General features: G+C 40.0%; 1 protein-coding gene across 1 annotated transcript in view; it reads left to right on the top strand.

Moving 5' to 3' along the window:
• LOC109040629 (SET domain-containing protein SmydA-8) overlaps positions 1–18,821 on the top strand; it is a 55,859-nt gene extending 37,038 nt beyond the window's left edge. Inside the window, 2 exon segments of the mRNA XM_019056604.2 lie at positions 1,737–1,828; positions 18,651–18,821. Coding sequence (XP_018912149.2) covers positions 1,737–1,828; positions 18,651–18,728 — 170 coding nt within the window. The 3' untranslated portion in view covers positions 18,729–18,821.
• Positions 18,822–23,287: the final 4,466 nt, after the last annotated feature.

Here is a 23,287-nt window from a genome sequence, read left to right on the forward strand (position 1 = left end):
CATGACAAGTTATACAATTATAAAACATATTACACGATAGGTAACGAAGTTACAAGGCTAATTTTCACGTAAATATCACCAAACAGTTTGAGCTGAAAAGCCAGCATTCCTAAGTTGGATAAAACAATAAAAAATTGTATAAATCTGAGAAAGTAATACTTGGCTGCACCTTCCAAAGCGAGCAGAACAATATTGTTGTGCGATTTTCTCTCGGGAGAAAGTGTCCTCGAGAGAGAAATTTATTCTACCGGGAGAGAAAACTATCCTCTCGGGAGGAAAAACTTTTCTCTTGGGAGAGAAAACTATTCTCTCGGAAGAAAAACTATTTTCTTGGGAGAGAAAACTATTTTCTTGGGAGAGAAAACTATTTTTTCGGGAAAGAAAACTATTTTTTCCGGAAAGGAAACTATTTTCTTGGGAAAGAAAACTTTTTTCTCGGGAGAGACAACTATTCTCTCGGGAGAGTAAATTTTCCTCTCGTATGAGAATAATTGAGGAGCCTCCCTCCTACCTGAGAGGAAATTTATCAACATTCGAATACGATTACAGCTTTTTTACTTAGCACGGCAGGGCAGTGAAGGGTATCTTTAATATCCGTAATATCGGTTTCCGTCCGCCAGAGAAGATTCCATATTTTTGTCGAAATTCATCCATCCGTCTCGAAATATCCCAGGTATGAGAAAACCGGTGCATTTTCCGTGCGACCAGGTGGCTGCTCACAGCCGTCCTTTGACGGGACGGGTGGCTTTTCAACGGGATAACACTCAAGGGCAGGTGCGACTGCAGATGTCCTCTCTCTCTCTCTCTCGATCCCTCGAGAACTTGGCGGTTGGAAAGAGACAGAGACAGGGGTCATCTCCGCCTCGAGCCCGGAGCCGTGTCCTTTGTTAACATGTGCGTTTAATAAGCGGCAGAGCGAGAGGGGAACTTCCCGGATCCGTCCTCCGCGGGGATTATATCTTGCAATTTTAGAGCGTACCTGCCGCGCAGTGGATCGAGTCAATGCGAGAGATCGGACAAAATTTGGAAACTTTAAAAGATTAAAACTCCGTTTCAAACAAAATTTTGAGGTTTTGAAAGTTGTTCCATTGGCTTACTCGTGAAATTTTGTTTTAGAATCACCCGTTAAAATTTAAAATGTGAAGAATTAAACATCAAAATTTGTGGTTTTAGTAAAAAAAATCATGTGCGACCTCTCTGATTGACTCGATCCACTGTGTGGCGGGAGGCGGGGTCGAACTGGAGGGCTGAGGAGCTTAAAAGTCGCTTCGCTTGTCTCTTTTTCAGTCCCGCGTCTTCAGCCATATTAAAGTTTATCCTGCCTTGCTCTGGAGCCTTGCTGCCAGGTTTCCTGCACGTCTTGGAATATACGTGGACATTTTTGTACGAATCGATGACAATGGGGGATGTTGATTGTAAGATTTTTCCAAACTCGAGAAAAAGTCAGTTGCAAACGTCAAAGAAGTCGCATTTTGATGATTGAGGCTCACACAGGATGTCCTATAGGGTTGAATGGCCAGAGCTTGGATCTTTTCTTTGTACAATTTTTTTCAAAAGTGCTCCTTGGTTGGAGCTAGGGCTCCTCGACCGAAGTTTTTGGGGAATCGTAGTTTCTTCTAAGACTTTAGCAAACCTCGTGAAAAGTGACTGCCCCCTCATGAGTTTTAGCGTTCCATTCATGTTGACCCTAAAGATCTAATTTCAACTATTCTAATGATTTTAATTTTAATTTTCAGGGTTCATTTTACAAGAGTTATTTCATGTTCTGAATGAATTGAGGAAACGGAAGAAGTGTAGTAAAAACAAAAGCTCCATTGCTGAAATTAAGGTAATTTTTGACACTTTTTGATCTATTGGGGTGTAATGAGCCATTGACGCTTTTTTACCGTAAAACATCTCGGAGTAAAATCCACAGTAAATTTCACCTCGAAACCTACCCCCCCCCTCCCAATTCCAGAACGATATCGATGAGGAATGAAATTTGATTACAAAGAGCGCAGAATAAACCGCAAAAAGGTTTATTTTGTTCTATTGGCAGAATTTTCTCCGCAAAAAAGTTAATTTTACACTACATTCAAACGTCAAAAATGAATTTCGGATCCGCTCTTGTTCGTTCGAAGATTTCCTCTCATCTTTATTTTTCCTTTTTAACAAAAGCAAACATACATTTGGACTTGAATGAAAAATTAAAATTACATTTCTCGCGGAAAAATCGCGACGGATTGCAAAGTGTTCTATTTGCTCTTGGTCCAGACAAACAGTGCATAAAAGGGGCCAAAACCTGCAAAATGCATTTTCATTTCCGATCTCTTCTTGAGACGCTTTTTCAAATGTAATTCCAAAATGTTGCTTAGTTTTATATTGTGTGCAGATATTTGACGTAGCACTGCAATATGCTGCTCAGAAATGCTGAACATAAGTTCACAATTTCAAAATTTATCATTTCATCCGTGTACAGTCGAATTATTCTCCAAAAGTTAAAATCCTCCTTAATAAGAATATTCAACTGACGATGATTCCATTTGCAACTTTACAATGGGCCTGTTGCATACTTTTGCTGGAGCAGTAATAAGAGTTTTTCTTTCAGTAAATGTCTCAAAAATCAAGGCGAGCGCATTGCGCAATGCGTGAAGTATCCCTGTTAGGTTTGTAGGCGCTAATGCAACTATTCCACCACGAAAGTATTGCACAGTATCAAATGTAATTGAAGGCGCACTAACGTATGAAACTTGACTGTTACCGTCATGGTGTCAGGAGGTATTTTTTAACGAGGAGCTTGAATCTCAACTTAAATTTTCAAAATTCAAAAATTCAAAATGGCAGGATTTGCTGAAAATGTTATCTTGAGACTTTCGAAATTTAAGACGGTTGACTGCCTGACCCGCGCATCACCATGAAAAAAATGCTTATAATTTCAAATAAAATAATCGCTGGAATGGTGGAAGTTTACTCACTGAAAAACGATTTGTAAAGTTCCAAAGGGAGTCACCGTCAGTTGAGTCATAACCATAGGTGTCAGACGAGACCATTATCAACAAGCGAGAATTGCACAAAGTATTTACAATGATTATTAACAACTGATTACGTGCTTAATTCAAAATGTACATATCAGAATCTTGTTCTTTCACTAGAGCGTAGAAAATTTTTGCAGGCGGGTTACCCGCAACGTATATACCTCCGTTTGAATGTTTTTCGCTTGGCTCATCCCATCACTAATTTATTGCAATATGGGGATGTTCAGTCAATTCATTAAATTACGCGCATAGTTTTTTTTTTTTTTTTTTTTTTTTTTTTTTTTTTTTTTTTTAGCAAAATTCGTACGATTCTTCGCACACTATGTTGCCATGCTAAGGAAGCACGCCGTATGAACATTTAAGAGTTGCCAAATTTACTTTGTTCAAATGTTCATGCCCGACAAAAGTTAGGAATATTTTTCCTTGAAATTTTCAAGAACTTTAGGCGAAATTGCTAACAAAATTACCTGAAAAATTGAAAGAGAAATACCCATAAGTTTACCAGGAAATCCGTGTATTATCAAAGGAAATTTGGCAACGACTGAAGGTTCATAAGGCGTTTTTCCTTAGCACGCCAGCATGTTCCTCCTGAGCGCTGCCTCCAATTTCTGATTTTTTGAATCCGTGCGATGTTTTATTTAAATCCATCGTGACAAGAGACTCGGGACTCGAAAGAACCCTTGAAGAAGCCTCCTAAACTTTGCCCGAAAGTTCCCGTTCCGGGAAGCCAAGGTTGTTTGGATTGGCGGAAGGCAGTGGCGTGGCGTGAACAATCGATTATCGATATTTTCCTATTTGAAGCTATGGTAAAGAATCGATTATTAGGGTGTTCGCTGCGAAAACCCAGTTTATCGATCTTTTTCCATAGGTTTAAATGGCAGATCTATCGATATATCGCAAAGCACGCCATGCCACTGGGCGGAAGGTGGGGTGTCGGGAGGCGTTGTTTGGCCGGGAGCGGGCCGAGGTTTCGGGCCGGCTAATTCCCTCAATTAGTCAACGGTAATTTAATTCTTAAAACATTAACTCCGCCCGGGACGGGGCTTCTCGCATTTGCGGCTCTCATTAAGAGCGATTCGGCGGCCGATGGCGCAAGAAGGGGAAGGATGGGGAACGGAGGCGAGGGTAGGCGGATTTGCCGCCTCGTCCTATATTCGGAGGGGTGGATTTTCGGGGGTGCTGTCAAATCGACCCAACGCTTCGGAGAATTGTGTAAAATTAGAGCTCTGCGATTATAGTGTAATGGACCACTAGACAAGGTACGAATTTAACATTCTGATAAATGTTTCTTAAGGTGATTCGTCAAGCTCAAGTGACGTTGTCGAACTGGAATGCAATAAATCGCATCGATCAGGTCCAAATTATTGGCAGATTTTGAATTTTCAACAAAAAAAAGAGAACGATAGGCCCTGCGCATAATCCTAAAGGAGCATTCAAAACCTAAAAATCGGCTAAATTCAGAGGAATGAAAGCAGAATAGTGTTTGGAAAAAAACCTCGCATTCGATGCAGAAATTGATGGCTGTATCGAATTTTGCCGATTTTTAGGTTTAGAATTATATTTTAAGCTTATGCGCAAGGACTATCGTTCTTTTTTTGCTGAAAATTCAAAATCTGCCAAGAATTTGGACCTAATTGATGCGATATATCGCATGCCAGTTCGACCACGTCACCTGAGCTCGACAAATAATCCTAACCAGAATTTTACGAAGAACACGGTTTTTGCGACCAAAGTTACTGACGTCAACTCCTAATTAACTTATTATTGTTTTTATTTTACATTGGTTACGGGGATTTTGAATTGCCCGGGCAATTCTTTATATGTGAGTCAAATAGCGCCTCACAACAGTTTTGGTAGAATTCTCAATCGAGCATTGTGCCTTTCCCACTCTTTATCGTTCAAACGGTAAACAATTTGCTACAGCTGAGTCAAAGCGTCAAGATTGAAGTTGCCATATTTTTGTATCTAAGGGATCGTCATAGTAAAGTTTAGTGTGTAATTTGACTCAAGTAGACTATTGTGTTTTCATAAGCGGGAGGTTTGAATTCACTCGTTAAGAACAGTAAATATCTTAGTTAGGAGTTGTCGCGGAAACCGCGTTCTAAGTGACATTTTGGTTAGAAAATATGTATCAGAACTTCATGCCTTTGTGTGGTGGTCCATTGAGGCGTTGGGTGCAGAAAAGGCATTTTTTGTTGCGTTATTTTGGAATCTCCACCGTCATTTGATATTTTAGAGAAGGGACTAATGATTGAATTTTCTGAAATTTTTCAAATTTCAGCATCGTAAAATCACGAAGAAAATTCAGTAAAAATTAAAACGAATTCCATACATTTGCTTTATTTACAATGTATGGAACATCAGTGGTGACTCCGAGACGGTAGCTAGACATGTAACCGAATGTTATTTTATCCTATGCCTAGTCTGGCCAACTAATTCAATACAAATCATACTTTGGCTGTGTTGCTCACGTAGCCCTTTAAGCACCGCTACAAATCAGAACGGAAACAACACAACACGGAAATAGAGTGAGAAAGGACTCTCTTTGATGACGGCGCAGAGATACAAATATTCCTGCTTGATAGATGTCCGTGTTGTATCTGTAAAATTGAAAGTGCGATGCGTGAACTTGCAATGCTCCGCTCTACGCCTTCAATGAGGTATCACTCGATTCGGGAGGAAAGGCAAAAAACAAGGCTCGATTACATCTTTCCTTTCTTCGACTGTTTCGCTAACGTTGCGCTTGAAGAACCACTACAAATAATACAAACGGACCAAAAACGGGAAATGGAGCAAGGGAAGGCTACGCGCTGATGACGGCGCAGAGATACTACTATTCGTGCTTGATGGATGTCCGTGCTGCATCTGCAAAATTGAAGGCGCTATGGTGCGATGCGTGAACTCGCAAATGCTCCTCTCTATACTGCCAATGAATTGTCGCTCTGATTCGAGAGATGAGTTTTAAGGTACAGACCAAAGAACGTCACTCCTTCCTTCAGATATGTTAATATTTGATTTTCTCTTTTTTTTTTATCAGATGCCCTATTCTTTTTATAAGATGTATTCCTAAGAATTGATTGTATTTTCAGGAGGGTGCAGACCTGTATCACCGGTGTGGCGAGCAGAGGGTGGTGGAAGTTAAAACAATCAGATTTTAGTGTTACGTGTCCTTAAAGAACGCATTTTTATTCGAAGAAAATATAGATCGCATTCAGCAAAAAGGAAATACCGTGATTACAGCATTGTGAAAATGTTGTTTCTTCATACTTATCTAAAAAAATCTCTCAGAATGGCAAATATTTTATGCTCCCCACCAAAAAAAAAATTAATTTTAAGGAAAATAATAGTGTACATTTTAATACTGTGCTTATTGAGTGTTTTTGAACAGGAAGAAGAAGTGCGCGATTTTGCAACTACTGTAATCGTGATGTTCCTTTTTGCTGAATGCGATTCAAGTCTCAAAGACATTTGGATCGCATTTTGCAAAAAAGAACCAAGAGCTTTCCGATGTTGCTAGGATTGTGCAACTCACATCCTACACCAAAAATTACTGAAATCATGTAAGAAATTGAAATTACAAAGATAATTTTTGTCTTGAATTCGCAGTTTTTTGGGAGTAAAGATAAATCGACGGTGCAAGTCGGCAATCACATAACTCGTTTGCGGTGTCTGAAAATCTCCGCAACTATGTTATTTTTTTAAAGGAGAACAAATGGACATGATTCCTTGCAGTTTTTGCAGAATTTTCCTCGCACATAGAAGAAAAATCACGGCAGTTTTATGGAATTACCGTTGAGTAGTTTTCCGTTTAAAAAATAAAGTATGACAGGAAGTCTGCGACGTCGCAAATCGAGTTATGTGATTGCCGACTTTCACCGTCGAAATATTGTTTAGATGATTAGCTTACATTTCCAGGTGAAAAAAATCCCACAATCTTAGCGACATTGGAATGCTCTTGGTTCCATTCTGCAAAATGCAGTCCATTTGGATTGCATTTTGCAAAAAGGAACCACTAACATTGCAATGATGCTAAGATTGTGCAACTTCATCCTTTCCAATAAAATTTCGGAAACTGAGAAAAACTATGAAATTTAGATAGTAATTTTGGTCTTAAATTTACAGTTCTTAGCGAGTAAAATAAGAAACTATTAAGGGATAATCGGGTTTTTCCTCCAAGACAGAAGAAGAATCTTAGCAACATTGCAACGCTAGTGGTTCCTTTTTGCAAAATGCAATCCATTTAATATTTACCTTGTCTAGTGGTCCACTTTCCTGACACGCATCGTGCAACTCGGCAACATGATTGGGGTGGGCGCGGGGGTGGTTCGGCGGGCGGGGGGGGGGAAGGGAGGCGGTTTTCCGTCGGAAAGTCGACCAAGGTCGCGGGACGTCGCCGTCCCTCGGGTCGGCCACTCCGCGCCAAAAATCCCACCTTCCCCGAACGAATCATCGCGAAATCCCACATTTCCGCACCGAGCCGACAACCACCCCCTCCGCAACCCTATCGGTCGCACAACCCTCCGTATCGAGAATTTTAGCGAGTCGCTCTCGCTCCATTCTCGCCACTCGCAACTGGCGCTTGGCAATCCACAGACGTATCGTCATGGCGAATGGAGATGTTGCATATCGACGGTGAAACTACCAAACCACGTATCTCGATTTGCGACGTCGCAGACTTCCCGTCATACTTCATTTTTTAAATGAAAAACTACTCAACGTCCAGTCTTGAAAATTTCTGTGATTTTTCCTCTTCGTGCGGAGAAAATTCTGTGAAAATTTCAAGGAATGATATTGATTTGGTCTACTTCAAATATATAAAATGCGAGCGTAGATTTTTAAACACCGCGAACGAGATACGTGGTTTGGTAGTTTCACCGTCGATATGTGAGGAATTTGCGATTTGACTGTTGATTCTTATGTGAAAGTTTGCGAGAAACACGATGGTCCTACTGGTTTTCTCTGAAATCAACTCCCAAGCTCAAAAAAGCTCTCAAATTGAGACCAAGATGGAGGGGATATCCCACGTTATCCTGAGAGTCCACGTCTACATCAAGACAAACTCTCCATGCAAATATAGGGAGCAAATACATCAGCAGGGATGCCTTGTTTTCAGTTTTAGAGTCTGCAAATAAAGTGGCAGCCCTGTCAATGTATTTGCACCCTATCTTTGCATGGGGAGTTTGTCTTGGTGTAGACGTGGACTCTCAGGATAGCGTGGGATATCCCCTCCATTTTGGCCTCAACTTGAGAGCTTTTTTTGAGCTTGGGAGTTGATTTCAGAAAAAACCAGTGGCACCGTCGTGTTTTTTGCGAACTTTTACATAAGAATCAACAGTCAAATCGCTAATTCCCCACACATGCAACATCTCCATTGGTGCAAACCATTCAACCAGTAGATATAGTAATTAAGTATATTTTAATCGATGCATCTCCATATGTGATGTCAGAGGTGGTCACGCTCCTTCCTTGAATCCTATTCCTTTCTGGTGTATAACGATTAATCGAATTTCCGATTGTGGATTTGCTTAAGTTTCTGACTTGCTCTGCCGTGCTAAGGGAGAACGCCGTATGAACATTCGGGAGTTGCCAAATGGAGAATTTGCACACAAAAATTGTATTGCTCTATCTCAGAGTGCCTAATGAGCTGAGTTCGCAGTATTTTTCATAGTTTTCTTAGAACATGGGAAATTGTAGAAAAATGGATTTAAAAGTGAGAAAATTTCCCGCCTTGTGACGTCACCTGGCAGCATTTTCCATTTAAACACATGTATTTTAGCAAATTAGGTTATTTTGTCATAGTTCCTCTAATGATTGTCCAATTTTGAAACCAAGGATATCCTCGAACTCAGTTTTCCTAGTAGTTTCATTTTAAAGATGAGATTTACAAAATTTAAGACACCTGCAAATTCTCTGTTTCCCTCGATGAAACATATATTTTTGACGACATTCATGCATATTTTTCCTTGAAATTTTCAAATATTTTAGATTGAATTTCGTACAAAATTGTCTGAAAATTTTAGAAAATAATATACACAATTTCCCCAGTAAATTCGGTTTTTCGGAGATTTGGCAACGTCTGAAGGCTCATACGGCGTTTTCCTTAGCACGGCAGTACTACCAACCTCCGTTACGATAAAACGAAACTTCCTTCAGGTGACGGTGTGCCTACAGCATATCAGTGCCCCAGAGGCAAAAGGGGCTGCACATCTATCCTTTCACGTTTCAACCTCGCACACTTTTTGTGATTATCACTCTCGCTCAGTGTTTTAGGATTTTATGTATTTCTTTACACAGCGTGACAACATCGCATTGGAAAGTGCATGGAGATGATAGTATCTATCGTTGGATCCCGTTTGAACTGATAACGCTCCTTGATTCCACCCAGTCACCGAAATATGACACGTCTGAATTGAAATTAGTGACCTCTTGTCAGCTGACGCGAACAGCAAATTAATTTTTTGTGATTTTAAAGTTTTTATCCTTCAGATTTTAGCGATGAATGAAAATGTTTCAAAATAATTAAAAGTGACAAGGGAAATGACAAATTAGAATACAGAGGCACAAAGTTTTACAAATTTCGCGATCAAATAAAGGGTATAATTTCGAACAAGCTACCCATAGGTAATGCTGTTAAAAAAGCATTTCCCGGAATAATCGAACAGGAGCCCAATGCTGTAGGATCAACGGGACTATAAACAGTGGTGAACGGTAACAGTCAATTTTCATATATACGTTAGTGCGCCTTCAATTACATTTGATACTGTGCAATACTTTCGTGGTGGAATAGTTGCATTGGCGCCTACAAACCTAACAGGGATACTTCACGCATTGCGCAATGCGTGAAGTATCCCTGTTAGGTTTGTAGGCGCCAATGCAACTATTCCACCACGAAAGTATTGCACAGTATCAAATGTAATTGAAGGCGCACCAACGTATGAAAATTGACTGTTACCGTCATGGTGTCAGGGGGTAATTTTTAACGAGGAACTTGAATCTCAACTCAAATTTTTAAAATTTGAAAATCCAAAATGAAAGAATTTGCCAAAAATGCTATCTTGGGATTTTCAAAATTTAAGACGGTTGACCTCCTGACCCATGTATCACCATGAAAAAATGCTCATAATTTCAATTAATCGCTAATTGATGGGTAGGGTATTGATAGGGTATAGTTTTGAACAAGCTGCCCATAGGTAATGCTGTTAAAAAATCATTTCCAGGAATAATTTTGAGGGCTTGCAAGTTTCATTTACACCAATGTTGGTTACAGCGTATTCGCCTCTCAAATACCCTACGATGTGCATACCATTACAAAATCGACGGCGTCGGTGAAATATGTCGAATAAAACTGTGGCTAAAATCATTTTCCTCGTTGTCATATCTATATCCTGCCGATGTAGCATATCTGCATTTCAGAAATTGAAAAATATAATACCACCTTTTCCTGACTGCGCAAAATTCACAGCATATGTAGAAAAAAACTACATTAACACCACTTCACTTTTTCCGCCCACTTAATGGGTGTGTCCTTGAACTGATATTGAGTTCACTTCAACAAATGGAGTCGAAAGCTTTCAGAACAAGCATCAGCGGTTAATAACACACATCATTTCCATCATGTTTTTTTTACAGTGTCGCAATTTCATGCACATGCAAATGTGTGGCAAAGTATAGGCGTGCGAGGATGAAATTCGGAATGTGTGCGAGGATGATAATGGTCGCAAAAGTGTGCGAGGATGAAAGCCTCCCCCAAAGGATACCTGACTCCACTTCAGAATTTTCGAGATTTCAGGGGAAAACCGCGCATCAACCTAATTAATTGCAATAAAAGTCGCAATTTTTGAAAACCCGTATCTCATAATCGGCGTAAGATAGGGCTACCAATAGAGAATTTGCAGGTGTCTGAAATTTGATGAATTTTGTGTTTAAAGGGAATTCACTGAGTGAACTGAACACGAGGATACTCTCGGTTCATGAATTTGACTATTATTGAAGAAGTGCCACCATAGTGCCACCATTCATCATCTCCTGCCACAGGAAACATTTCTGCCAAGTTTTCATTTTAAAATGAAGCAAATTAATGAGTTTAAGACTGATGACTCCCGACACTTTGATGCTACTTTGATCGGAATTGATTCGGGAATTTGATCGTCTATCCAGGGCTAAAGTGATAGATGCGAACGTTTGTCAAAATTCATCAAGCAACTGAGTTTAGCTCTTGACCTTAGCAGGGTGTGTTGCAACACTGCCGATCTGGTCAAAAAATTTGACCAAATCCCCTCGTATTCCTCTGATTTTACATCAATTCACTCCTTCCTCGTTAAAACCTGAGGTCGATTCATATCAAACAATAAACTTTTTTTAACCAATAACACGAAATTATTAGAGTAACTTAAACGACGCGCCTAGCTTCGGCTAATCCAGCCTTGGTCCACTCCTTACCATTCCTTTTTATCCATGATCTGCACTTTTAAAGACTCCCCTCCCCTGGTTTTATATTTGGACGTATTCATGCGAAATGGAACTATGTGCGAGTGAAAAGATGGGGTGTGCTCATGGGTGCTCGGGCCATAAGAATGAATGGGGCTTTAAAAGTGCCAGTGACGTCAGTGGTGAAGATCGGGCGCGAGGAGGCGCGCCACGAGCGACGACGACTAGGTCGTCAGTCTTTAACTCATGAACCCTGTCTACAACGCTCTTGTTACATGCCCAAGGCTCACGAGTTAGCGCTCAGTTATCTTTGATTTAATGTCAAATCCCCTCTTTCCATTTTCTCAAAAGGAACTATTCCCACTTTTACATTGTTTCTTATGCAGCTTCCACGAGCACACCCCATATTTCCGCTTCCACATAGTTCCTTTTAGCAGAAATACGTCCGTTTGACAGTCAACGACTCAAGATGAGCTAAACAAATTTGTGTAATAATGCGTGCATGACTCTGTCGACTGAAATCCCAGATCCCATGATGCCAGGACAGTCTTGTCCGGTGTGCACTCAGCCGCGGAAAAATCAATGTGCGGTTCTTTTCAGCACGCAGAAAAAAGGGAAAAGATAAGAAATAAAGGAGGGAAAGAAATAAGGAAAAAAAGAGGGGTATTTTGCCGAAGCGGGTATCTTGAGCTAGGTTCTACGTCGTAGTGGTGAGAGGGGACCGTGGTTGGGGGGGGGGGGGGGGGGTTGACGGGGACCGGGAAGAGAAATCGCGCGGAAATTCAGATATTAGTCGCGTCTCGCGCGTGTCTTGAGCCGCTCGAGTAGTTTTCATTGATCTGCCTGTGGCCTGTGTAGCGCCGCCGCCACTTTTACCTCCGAGACGATCTCCCGAACGACGGCCAGATTGAGCGCCATTGGCTGGATTAATCATGGGAGACGTCCGAGTATACTTCCATCTCCCGTGCTACACATCTTTTTTTAGTACTATTATTTTTTCAATAATAGCTACTTATAAAGTAATATAAACGATTTCGTTATGCCACACAAATTAAGACCTTTCAATATATAATAGAGTAATACGTAATGTTCTTAATCGATGGGGAAAGATGGGGGTTGGTGTTATAGCATCATCTAAAATGGACATATTTATGATACAAAAAATGTCGCTAGAGAAAAATCGCTCGAAAAGGACTGCCGTAGGCGAAAATAGGGAAAGGGTAGTTAGAGGTCCTGGATTTCCACAGAAATCTACTTGGATCTATTTGGAAATTTACTTAATTTCCGGTTTGCATGCCGAATTTCCGGTTTGTCAGACCGGACTTCGACGGTAAAGTGAACTGACGAACAAGGTTCGGTCATATGAAACAAATGTTCTGTTGCACGAACCGAGAGTTCAGCTTGACAAACGGAATAGTTGGGATGATGATATGGAACGCCGAATGCTCGGTTCAATTGACCGAAATTTTTTTCTCAGTATACGGAAGAACGCCACATGGATTTTCGAGTGTCGTCAAATTTACTCGCAGGAATCATTCATTCTTGAGACAAGTATTGAGCACTTTCCCTTCAGACTTTCCCAGACTTTAGACCATATTGCGAATAAAATGCTCTGAAGATAGATATCCTCCGTTTATCGGCGTTTATTCCTACCGTGTTAAACCGCAAAATTTAAAAATTACCCTCGGCAACGCTGAGGGGGGTGGACTTTGCGAGAAGTGAGCCGTAGGAGACATTGAGGCATCGCGGTGTGGGCGGCCGCGCTGGGATGAGAGAGGGAGGGGGTGGCTCAAATTTCATTCAGTTTCGAGTACTCTTCGCTGGCGGGAGGGAGGGGCAGTGAAGGGGGGAAAAGCTCGTTGTCGGCTTTTAAAGAAAATTTAGCGGGATGTTCTCACAGGGTTGGAAGATAAGCACGTTTCGAGCGGCAAAAATTCCACCCACAGACTGAGGAGTCCCGGTCATGCGCACGGCTAGTGCGGAAAAAGCATATCGTTTTCGAGGCTTCGGGAGAAACGACTGTAATTCGAGAACTTCGGAAACTTCATTAACTTTCGAGACTTTTAGAGAGGAAGTAACTCACGGAACTAAAGTAACGAGGATTGGGGGAGGGGGTACCTACTGTTTTCCGCTGAAACCTTACGTGAATCTACTTTCTTTTGTATGAAAGCTTTCAGTTATACAACCCGACCTGATTGAGCGTCAAATTGTAATGACAAGAATTTTGATTGTTCTGTGTCAAATTTTGTGCCCGAAATATGTATTTCGTTTTCTTTCAAAAATAACCGGGTAAATGTTGCGATTTATTATTTAGAATTGAAATATCGGACACTTTTAAAATATTTGTGTATGTCGGCGACAGATATACTGAAATTAAATCTCATCCTCGATCGTTGAATGCAATTAGCAAGGTTAAAACTTATACCTGAAAATCACCGTGACAGCTTTGCATTTTTCCATCGCAAAATCTTATAGCTGTTTCTTTTTCCACTTTATGCTTAAAATATTTAGTGTGGGAATACAGTTTTTAGCAGGAACTTTATAAAACTAAAGCTAAGTCGATAGTTTTTAAACTTTATCACTATACGAATATATTCATAAGGATTGACGCGCGTGGGGCGTAGTTGAGTTGGTCCCCGTCCCGGTTTCAGCGTAGCCGAGTTGGCCCCCGTTTGTAATCAGAATCCGCGTGCGCGCTGGCAGAGTTGGTCCTCAGATTAGAACAAGATTAAATTGAAATTGGCAACGCTGCATATTCCAGCACATTTTTCTTCCCATTTTACACAGGCTTAGGACTATCAATTGAAGACTTGAGTGATATACAGTGATATAAATTTGATACAAATGGAAAACATTTAGTAGAAAAATTTAGGGCAACTTTTATAAGTTCCATCAACGTATACCTCGTTAGCATTTTTCAACGCTTCAAGTTTTATATCTCGTGTGAACATCAAAATATTCTTGACTGGGTCCTTGTGAAACAAAAAATCCTCATTCCTATTCGTCTTTGTATCAAAATTAATTAGTTTTTCTTGCACTTCAGCTGCATTTTTCGTTAACGTAGAGAATAAACTAAGCTTGGCTGCCCCTAAATGTTTTCGGAAATGAATATGATCTTGCGCACCTAGTGCATTACCTAGAAGAATCAATTACAGCAGTTGCAGCGTTGCCGCCGCACATTCATCGTCATTTAATCAATGTTTTTAAAAAGCTACACTTAATTTGTCTGAAAAGTTTCCGCGACTTTTCCTAAACGATCTCAAATAAAAGCATCGCAAATTTTGACGCGATAGTTTCGTTCGTTCTATTTCCTATTTATGTAATCAATTAAAATTAAATATATTACGATACTTATCACCCGATATTAAATTGTTGAAATATTTCTTCAGTTGTGTAGGCGCTAAAATGCGTCTCACGCCAACTGACCGACTGCATGGCGTTTGGTGCAATGCGAGAGGTATTCAGGCAGTCTTGTAGGCGCTAACATGCATCCGACGCCGACCTCACCGTTTGGCGCAATGCGTGAAGTATTTCAACAGTCTTGCAGGCGCTAATATGCGTCTAATGCTGGCCGCACTGTGTTTGGCGCGATTATTCGAACTCGTGATAGGATAATCGCGGCACTTTGCTCCTTCAAAATTTTTTCCTGCTTTTTGTTAACCCTTTTTTTAAAATTTTCTTAAAGGAGGAAGAAGCTAACTTCATAGCTTAAAATATATACAGAATATTCTGCTGAAGGAGAAGGAAAATTAAGATAGCTTAAAATAAAGCACGTTGGACAGATTTCATGAGAAAAAATAAAGTATGGCAGGGAGTCTGACTTGTGAGGCTATGTTTACATTCTGAAGCAATCTATATTCGATAACATCTCACCTATTTGATGTATCGAATACGATTCATTGTTTTTGCTAGTTGCCAATAAACAAGCGGGGACCAATTCGGCTGGCGGTGGACGATCAGTGAAATTGAACCCGGGACCAACTCGGACATATGGGGTCCAATTCGGTATTATCCGGCGAGTGGATGCAACTAAGCGTGTTGTGTGTTTGTTGTGCGTCTGACAAGAAGAAAGACTCCCCTTGTTTGTGTTTATGCAAGAAGCTGCATCACACGACGGCAGTAGTTTTGAGTTTCCTGTGGAATCATAAAACCGAAACAGCATTTCGACTCTGTAAGTCCGCAGCCACGTATCTCGATTTGCGACGTGGTAGACTTACTGCCATGCTTCATTTTTTAAGTGGGAAACTACTGAATAGCGATTCCTAAAAACTGCCGTGAATTTTCTTCCCCGACCGTAGAAAATTCTGCAAAAGCCCCAAAGGATGATGTCGATTTATTTTCCCTTAAAAAATAAATAGGAGCGGAGATTGCCGAACATCGCAAATGAGATACGTGGTTGCAGACTTATGCCCAGAAGTTTTACGCAGTATATCTTTTAGAAAGCCAGAACGCCTGCAAATTTCTGCGCACGCAACACGCACATCCCGAGATCACGAATAGTTGCGTCAAGAGCCAGCTATTAAAAATGCCGGCGGCCTCTCAATTTTTCCTACAATGTCTGACTTAATGCATTCATACGTCGTTTTTAATCACATTGAAAACAGAAATGAGTAGATAAATAAATGATATATCAGTAATATTGGGACTATAAGTGCAGCAAGCAACACCTTTCAAAGTTTTTTCATGAAATCCTTCTCTTTTCAGAACGAATTAATCTCCAAATTTAATGTATTCTTTCCTCGCCTATCTTTTAATTTTGTGTACTACCCTTTTGTGACCCCTACTTTTCAAATTTTTAAATTCTGTACTACACTATTTTGATCTCTCCTTTAAGGTGTTAATGACTCAAATGTTAAAAGCACCAAATAAACGTATCTGCCAACCATACTTGAATCTCTTTCTGAATCTAATTTCGTCTACTTGGAAAATCGTATCCTGTCAAATATTTACTGTTTTCCGTGAGTGACAGCGATGCCAAATAGTGCGATTTGCGGTACTGCTGTCGTGAAAAACGAGCGAAATCACGGCCTATAGGGATCATTGATGTTTACAAGGAGACACGCTTTCTTGGATTTAACTTTGATTTTACAATTAGACCACATTTTGCAATAAGGAACCACTATTCCTGGCTAATTTAAGAAACAACATATATGCCATTGGTTTCCCCATGCAGGAAGCTGATTTTACAGAAGAGCCAAAGAAAATGGTTCCTAATTGCAAAATGTCGTCCAGTTATTATGAACATATAAATCGCCGAATTTTGCCTAGCTTCTCAGATTTTTGCTCCCATGGTTTCTGACGAAAATTCAGATCACACAAAATTCACAGCGCGACGTATCTTTGAGCGAGGCAAAAAGGCAACGCTTTGGTTAGAGAGAGAAAAATATCCGCGGAAAAGTTTCCTAACTATTTTCGACTTATTAGGATTGGACAAAATTTTTCGAACAGATGCTGATTATCTTTTAAAGATTAAATTATTATATGCTTTACTTCCAAATGAGTACCAGTCTCCACTAAGTTATATACCAATTACAATGTTCCCCAACTGGTGTCTTTGGACGTCGAAGAGCTGTTTCCTTTTTAAATTTGTTGGCTTGTAAAATTGTGAAATTCAATTTTCGTTTCATCACCACTCATTCTTCATTGTTTTAGCGTATGTAACAAGAGCGCCCTTTGAGAGCAAATATTTACCATTAGGGTCAATCGCCAGCTAGGCTTCACTTGTCGGCTGTGTTACTATAATGATTAAAATTTGTGTAGAATGGGAAGATAACAAACTTAGAGACTGCTTCACTTCAAATAAATCGGATAATTCCTTTTTTTAGAGCTAGGGACTTATTGGAATGGAGTAACCGTATTCCTTCAAAAAGTCATCTCAACGATAAAAGGATTCGACGCAAAATCCCAGTAGACTCTCAAAACCTCCCCCTTTCCGTCGCTTTGTTGAGCGAATTCTTGCTTACTTTTTTCGATGTTGTATACAAGGTATGAACCAGATGACGTTTAGGACTAGAATCCTATCTCTTATGCTTATGTAAATTCATACCTTGTTGCTAAATCAGTAAAAAAAAACTCCAAATTGAAAATTTCCTATATCAATTAAAAAAGAAACTCTTGAAAATGACACGTTGTTTCGATAAATCGAAATAATGCGCATCGGCATAATGCAATTTTTAAGGGTTAAGGTCTTCAAAAGTATGAGTTCGGGCTAAGGCGCCTTCATTTAATGTGATGCTCTACACTTTGTCAAGATGTTAGTTTAGTTGTCTGTCCGTACTCAAACCAACTATGTGACGAAGTTCATTACACGTTCTTCCGAGTGTGCATATTCCTGCCGTGTTTTTCAGGATGGAAAAGTGTCTATTCACATTATAAGCAACCTAATCAGCACTCTAATCTTGTTCTTTCATTTTTAAATTTTATGATTTTCTATATTTATTCACCACTGCCATGCACATTGCCGGCGATTGCCAATTGCCTGCGATAGATACACCGAACCACTATCGAATACGCCCCATAGTTACCTCGTAAAAATGTGTATTAAATTGCTTGCTACCGCAAACCATTTCACCGTTAACCACGAAGACTGGCAACATCGCATCCGCTCTTCGCGAGCTCAAAAGCGCCTTTAATCATGCCCGACGCAGCCCGCGAGGCTTCCTTCCTGTGTTCCCTCCCCACGTCCTTGCCTGCAAGGCTGCCAGGTGGAAAGAAATCTCTCGAATTTCCCTCGACAGCATAAATGAAATGTGCGAATTAAACGAGCGACCTGGCATCCGGGCCTGGCCCCCCGCGGCAGCTGATTTCCACTTCCGCTTTGTCGGGGACCGGCGGAAGCCGATGGGAAACACGTGACGTCATGACGTCAGCACCGTATTAAAGCTGACAATTAGCCCGACAAGATGACAAACTTGAAGCAGCGCTCGAACTTCCGGTCTTGGTGACCGAAAGATCGGGTCTTCAGCCTGATGATGATACAATGTAATGAGACTTCGTTCCGCGGGAAAAATTAATAGTTGCGATACCGTGAGGCATCGCATTTTCTTGGATTTACGACACTCTTTACGATGAATTAATCTTCGTTAGCCAATTATTCAGTCCAATTAGCTGATTTTATGAAAGAAGCTTATTATTTTAGTCACTGTCACATCTTAGTTCATGTTCTACTCTTTTTTTCATTAATTGATGATGCTTGGTAATTTGTTTCAGCATTTAGCTAAACTTGCGGCGTCATCTTTGAAAGAAGCTTTGCAGATAATCAAAGCGGAAAACTTGGACACGTTATAATGAAAGAATGTCAATATTTTATCCGTAGTTCCAACTTTTACGATAAACTTTCGGTTTTACTTTTACGTTAGTATTAAATACTGTTTTTTTCTTTATTTTCACTTCATATTATTTTCCTTAACCATCGCCGAAAAACATTCGGTTTGAGGTACAGTGGTATGAGCATGGTGATCACCAACAGACTTCATGAGAGCAATAAACGTAACTCTAATTGCATTCACCGAAAGCATGGTAAATTCTACTAGGTGCCTGGTTATCCTTAGCCTTAAAAATCGCACCGTGTCAAAAATCAAGTAGACTCGTACCACACCGCTGGTAAAATTTTCCATCATTAGTTTTCCATGTAAATACTACACAAAATTTATTATGTAATTGAAAAAAAAACTTCAACAATTTTTACTATTTACCGCGGCCGTTAATTTTTCTTTTAGATTATTGAAATCGTCCTTAAAAATTGATATGAGTAAAGCCTTACAGATTGATAAAATAATACTGAATTAAAATTTTACTAAAAAGAGCTTTTTGTGGGTGTTAATCTCGTGGGGCCAAGCGGCAACAGTCAAGGGGAAAGTTGCTGAAAAATTCATGAGTCCAAATCGCCCGCAACGACAGCGGGTCGAAGGTAAGTCGATTTGGAGACTGCATGAATAAAATGCCGCCGCCGCCGCCGCCGCCGCCGCCGCGCGTGGAGGTGTGCATTTCCATTTCCCATCTTACCGACGGTATGTTCTTTTGGAAGTGGGGAGAGGAGCTTTTGTTGACAACGCCCACTGGCATCTACAGTTTTTTTTTTTTTAAAGAATCTTAACATTTTACGAAGATTTCGAACGTTTGGCCCTCAAACAAAACAATAGATCTAAAGCGTTATCCTCATGCTGTCCTCTGCGGGCCGATCATTAAACTTGTTTAAATGGCGGAGCGTGATTGGTTATTGGCGATTGGTCTTATCGCTGCTATGTCGTGTCATTGACAGATGGAATAGACGACATTTTTTTGGAAACTCATTAACTCAAGAGGTGCCTCTACCTTGTCGTGAGTACCATCTGACAAAGGCACGTTGGCACGTAATAGCAGCGATAGGCATATTGTATAGCCAACCAATTACGCTCCTCCATTTAACTTATGTCACCTATGTCCGCCCGACAAACACAAAATTTCAATAATCGGCTCGCTGCTATGAAAAATGAACTTGCAGGACTCTTTTAGGTATCTTCATGCAGTCAGACATGTTTGCATCCCGAAAGTAACTCGTGCATAATCACTCTCTTAGGAGGGGTTTTCTGTGTAAATAAATAGTGCTAACTAAAAACGGTTGAATGCTTACGCCTGGAGAGTAAGGTCAAATGGACTCACCATCCCTTCGATTCTCTCTGTCTTTATCAGTGTCTTGCCTTGCGTAGGCATCTCCCAAGAAGGTGGATGACACAATTCTAGGAACAAACACCAGAGTCAAAATTCCATGCAATATATTTGTGGGCTTAGAAAACGCAAAATTTGATTTTTTCACAAATTTTAATAATGTCTTATTTTTATACTTATACAATACAGTTTTTATAAGGAATTTTCGCGCATTTTCTTCAGTCGCCGGAATTTTTGACGCAATATTTTCGCTCTTTTCATACCTCATTTTAAAAAATATGAATTTAATACACCCAATCCGAGATTCTGAATCGTTACAATTCAGGGATACACTTTCACACAAATTGTGGTAAAAACGGGACAGAGAGTCAAGGATAATGACGTGCAGTCCTCCCTTTGCGGCGATTTTAACGGCGTGCCAGCCAGGGAGATCGCACGGGACGGGACACGGGACCCGAGTAATTGGTGGAGTGTGGCGCGCCTTCAATCCGGCTGGCAGCAACATGCTTACACCCGTGGTCGAATAGTTGTATCACTGCGCCTGCCTCGAATGAGTTCAAATATCCTTTCCTGCACGCGTAAGGAAGCGCATTTAGCTCCGATTGCAACGTTACCGACCTCAACTAATGTCTTATTTTTAATCATACTCGTTACGAAAGGAAAATACAGTTTTTCTAAGGAATTTCCGCGGATTTTCTTCAGTCGCCGGAAATTTAGACGCAATATTTTCGCTCGTTTCATACCTTATTTTAAAAAAAAAATGAATTTACAAACCCAATCCGAGATTCTGAATCGTTACAATTCAGGGATACACTTTCACTCAAATTGCGATAAAAACGGGACAGGATACCTGAAAAGAGCGTTTTCGCGGGAAAAGCGATTTTTCCGGAAAAATGACGGGTGATTGGAAAAATCTGGGATCATATCTGAATTCAACAGTTCTAAATACAAAGAAATCGATGTGCCTTTCACACATCGGAGACATTTTTTAAATGAATTTTCAATACACTTGGAGTCCGGCAGAGCTTTTGCGATACACAAATGTAGGCTCGGAAAACTCGGCTTTTCCGAATATCGGAAGTGTGATAGAGAGAAACCCAGGTAATATTCGGATTCAGCAGCTCAATATACATAAGTAACATACTTTCACGGGTCCAGGAAAATGTATTAAAATAAAGTGCATGCACGACAAATATACGTCCAAATTGTTCATTTTCCCGGGAAAAAGTTGCTTTTCCGGAAAACTGAGAGGTGAACGGGAAAAAATAAGGTCATTTCCGAACTCATCAGTTAAAATGACGTCGGCAAAACTGAATCTCGTTGCTACGAAAAAATTTTCCTACATTCTGCAGGGATAACTGTCGGAAAAACACCAAAAATGCCAAAAAATGACAATTTTTCCGAGTAAAATCGGCTTTTCCGGAAAATTGGAGGGTGATGGAAAAAAACGAAGGTCATTTTCGGATTCAGCGTCTCAAACTACGTTGAGACTGTTCGATTTTGCTCGGAAGACGTACTTAAACATATGCGTTTTCGATGTTTTAGAACCGTCCACGCACAAATCATGCGAAAACTGCTAATGTCCAGTTTATTGCTGGTAGTTTCGTGATGAAACTTATTTTAAGTACCGAAATTGTCCAGAATTTTATTCTTTCAACTTTATTTGATTGATAATCTACCGCTTTAATATCTTTAAAATAAAGTTTGAAAATATCAAACGGCTCCAAAACTCGGCGATTTTTACGAAACATGCGAAAACCGCTAAAGTCCAGAGTCCTTTCTTTTTAATTACTTCGTCCCCGACAGAGGAGGAGCTGAAAACTGTTAGGGATCCTTCTCTACAATCCACTCTTGTAATAATTAAATTCTGAACATTTTTTAATCCCGCATTTAAAAGGCTTTTACAGTTTTTTGCAGTTATACTCAAAATAAAAGAAATGGGACATTAACTGTTTTCGCATGAGCCGATTCAAATAAATTTTACATACTTTTGGTCATCCGCTAAGACGGAGATTATAAGTTTTGCAAAGAATGCAAAGAATGAGGTGAATTTGACCGTGATATGGTAAATCTGAGTATACATTAAGGTGTTACACATACATATATTTACACGTTGGCTTTTCTGGCAGAAAAACTAAGAGACAAAAAACTTACGAGTACAAACTTACTTTTAATCTTTATTTACATGAAGAAACATGTTATTTCTTTAAGGCTGAAAACATGGAGCTATTCGCTTACCGTACAACCTGATCCATTCGCCCAAGGAGTTTTGAGATGCGCCTTTCTGTAAATTTTCGAACGCATCTGTTAGTTTTCATAATAACGCCCTCATTTTTTTTCGAAAGTTTACTTAAGATTAAGAAGAATCCATTGGAAGGCTCCACGTTTCCAGCTCCCTAACTTTCGAAAATCAAACTTTTCTCATCATTAGAATTATTAAAACTATAGTTTATGCAAGTAAGGACTCTTAGAGGTTACGATATCACCAAACTCTGATAACTTGAGGCTGATTATACCTACCCATTAAGACATATTTTTTTCAAGTCTCTTCGGCAATTCAGCGATGCAGAATTTTTTGGGAGGACTCTACTCCTCCTTCGAGGGTGAGTATCTTGGACACGGATTGACTGATTTGGATTTCTTGGCGACGAAAAAGGTTCAGACTTTTCGGGCTCTACAATTTCGATGATACAAGTTCACAATTTTGACGTAAACCTCGGATTTTAAAAAATAAGGCATAAGGAGACTACACATATCGACGGTGAAACTACCAAACCACGTATCTCGGTTTGCGACGTCGCAGACTTCCTGTCATACTTTATTTTTTAAATGAAAAACTACTCAACGTCCAGTCTTGAAACTTTCTGTGATTTTTCCTCTTCGTGCGGAGAAAATTCCGTGAAAATTTCAAGGAATTATATTGATTTGGTCTACTTCAAAAAAATAAAATGCGAGCGTAGATTTTTAAACACCGCAAACGAGATACGTGGTTTGGCAGTTTCACCGTCGATATGGTCCTCCTTGCAAATTTTAAATGAAATCGAACGATTAGAGTTTGAGATATGGCTGTACACAAATTTGGGGAACGTCTGATGACGGACGGACACATATTTTTTCAAACTTCCTTTTTTTTACTCCAGGCACCTGCAGACGCCTAGAAATGATGAAGTTTCAACTTTTTTTGGGGGGAGGGGGGGAGG

Source organism: Bemisia tabaci, chromosome 8, assembly GCF_918797505.1.
Source record: "Bemisia tabaci chromosome 8, PGI_BMITA_v3".
Taxonomy (NCBI): domain Eukaryota; kingdom Metazoa; phylum Arthropoda; class Insecta; order Hemiptera; family Aleyrodidae; genus Bemisia; species Bemisia tabaci.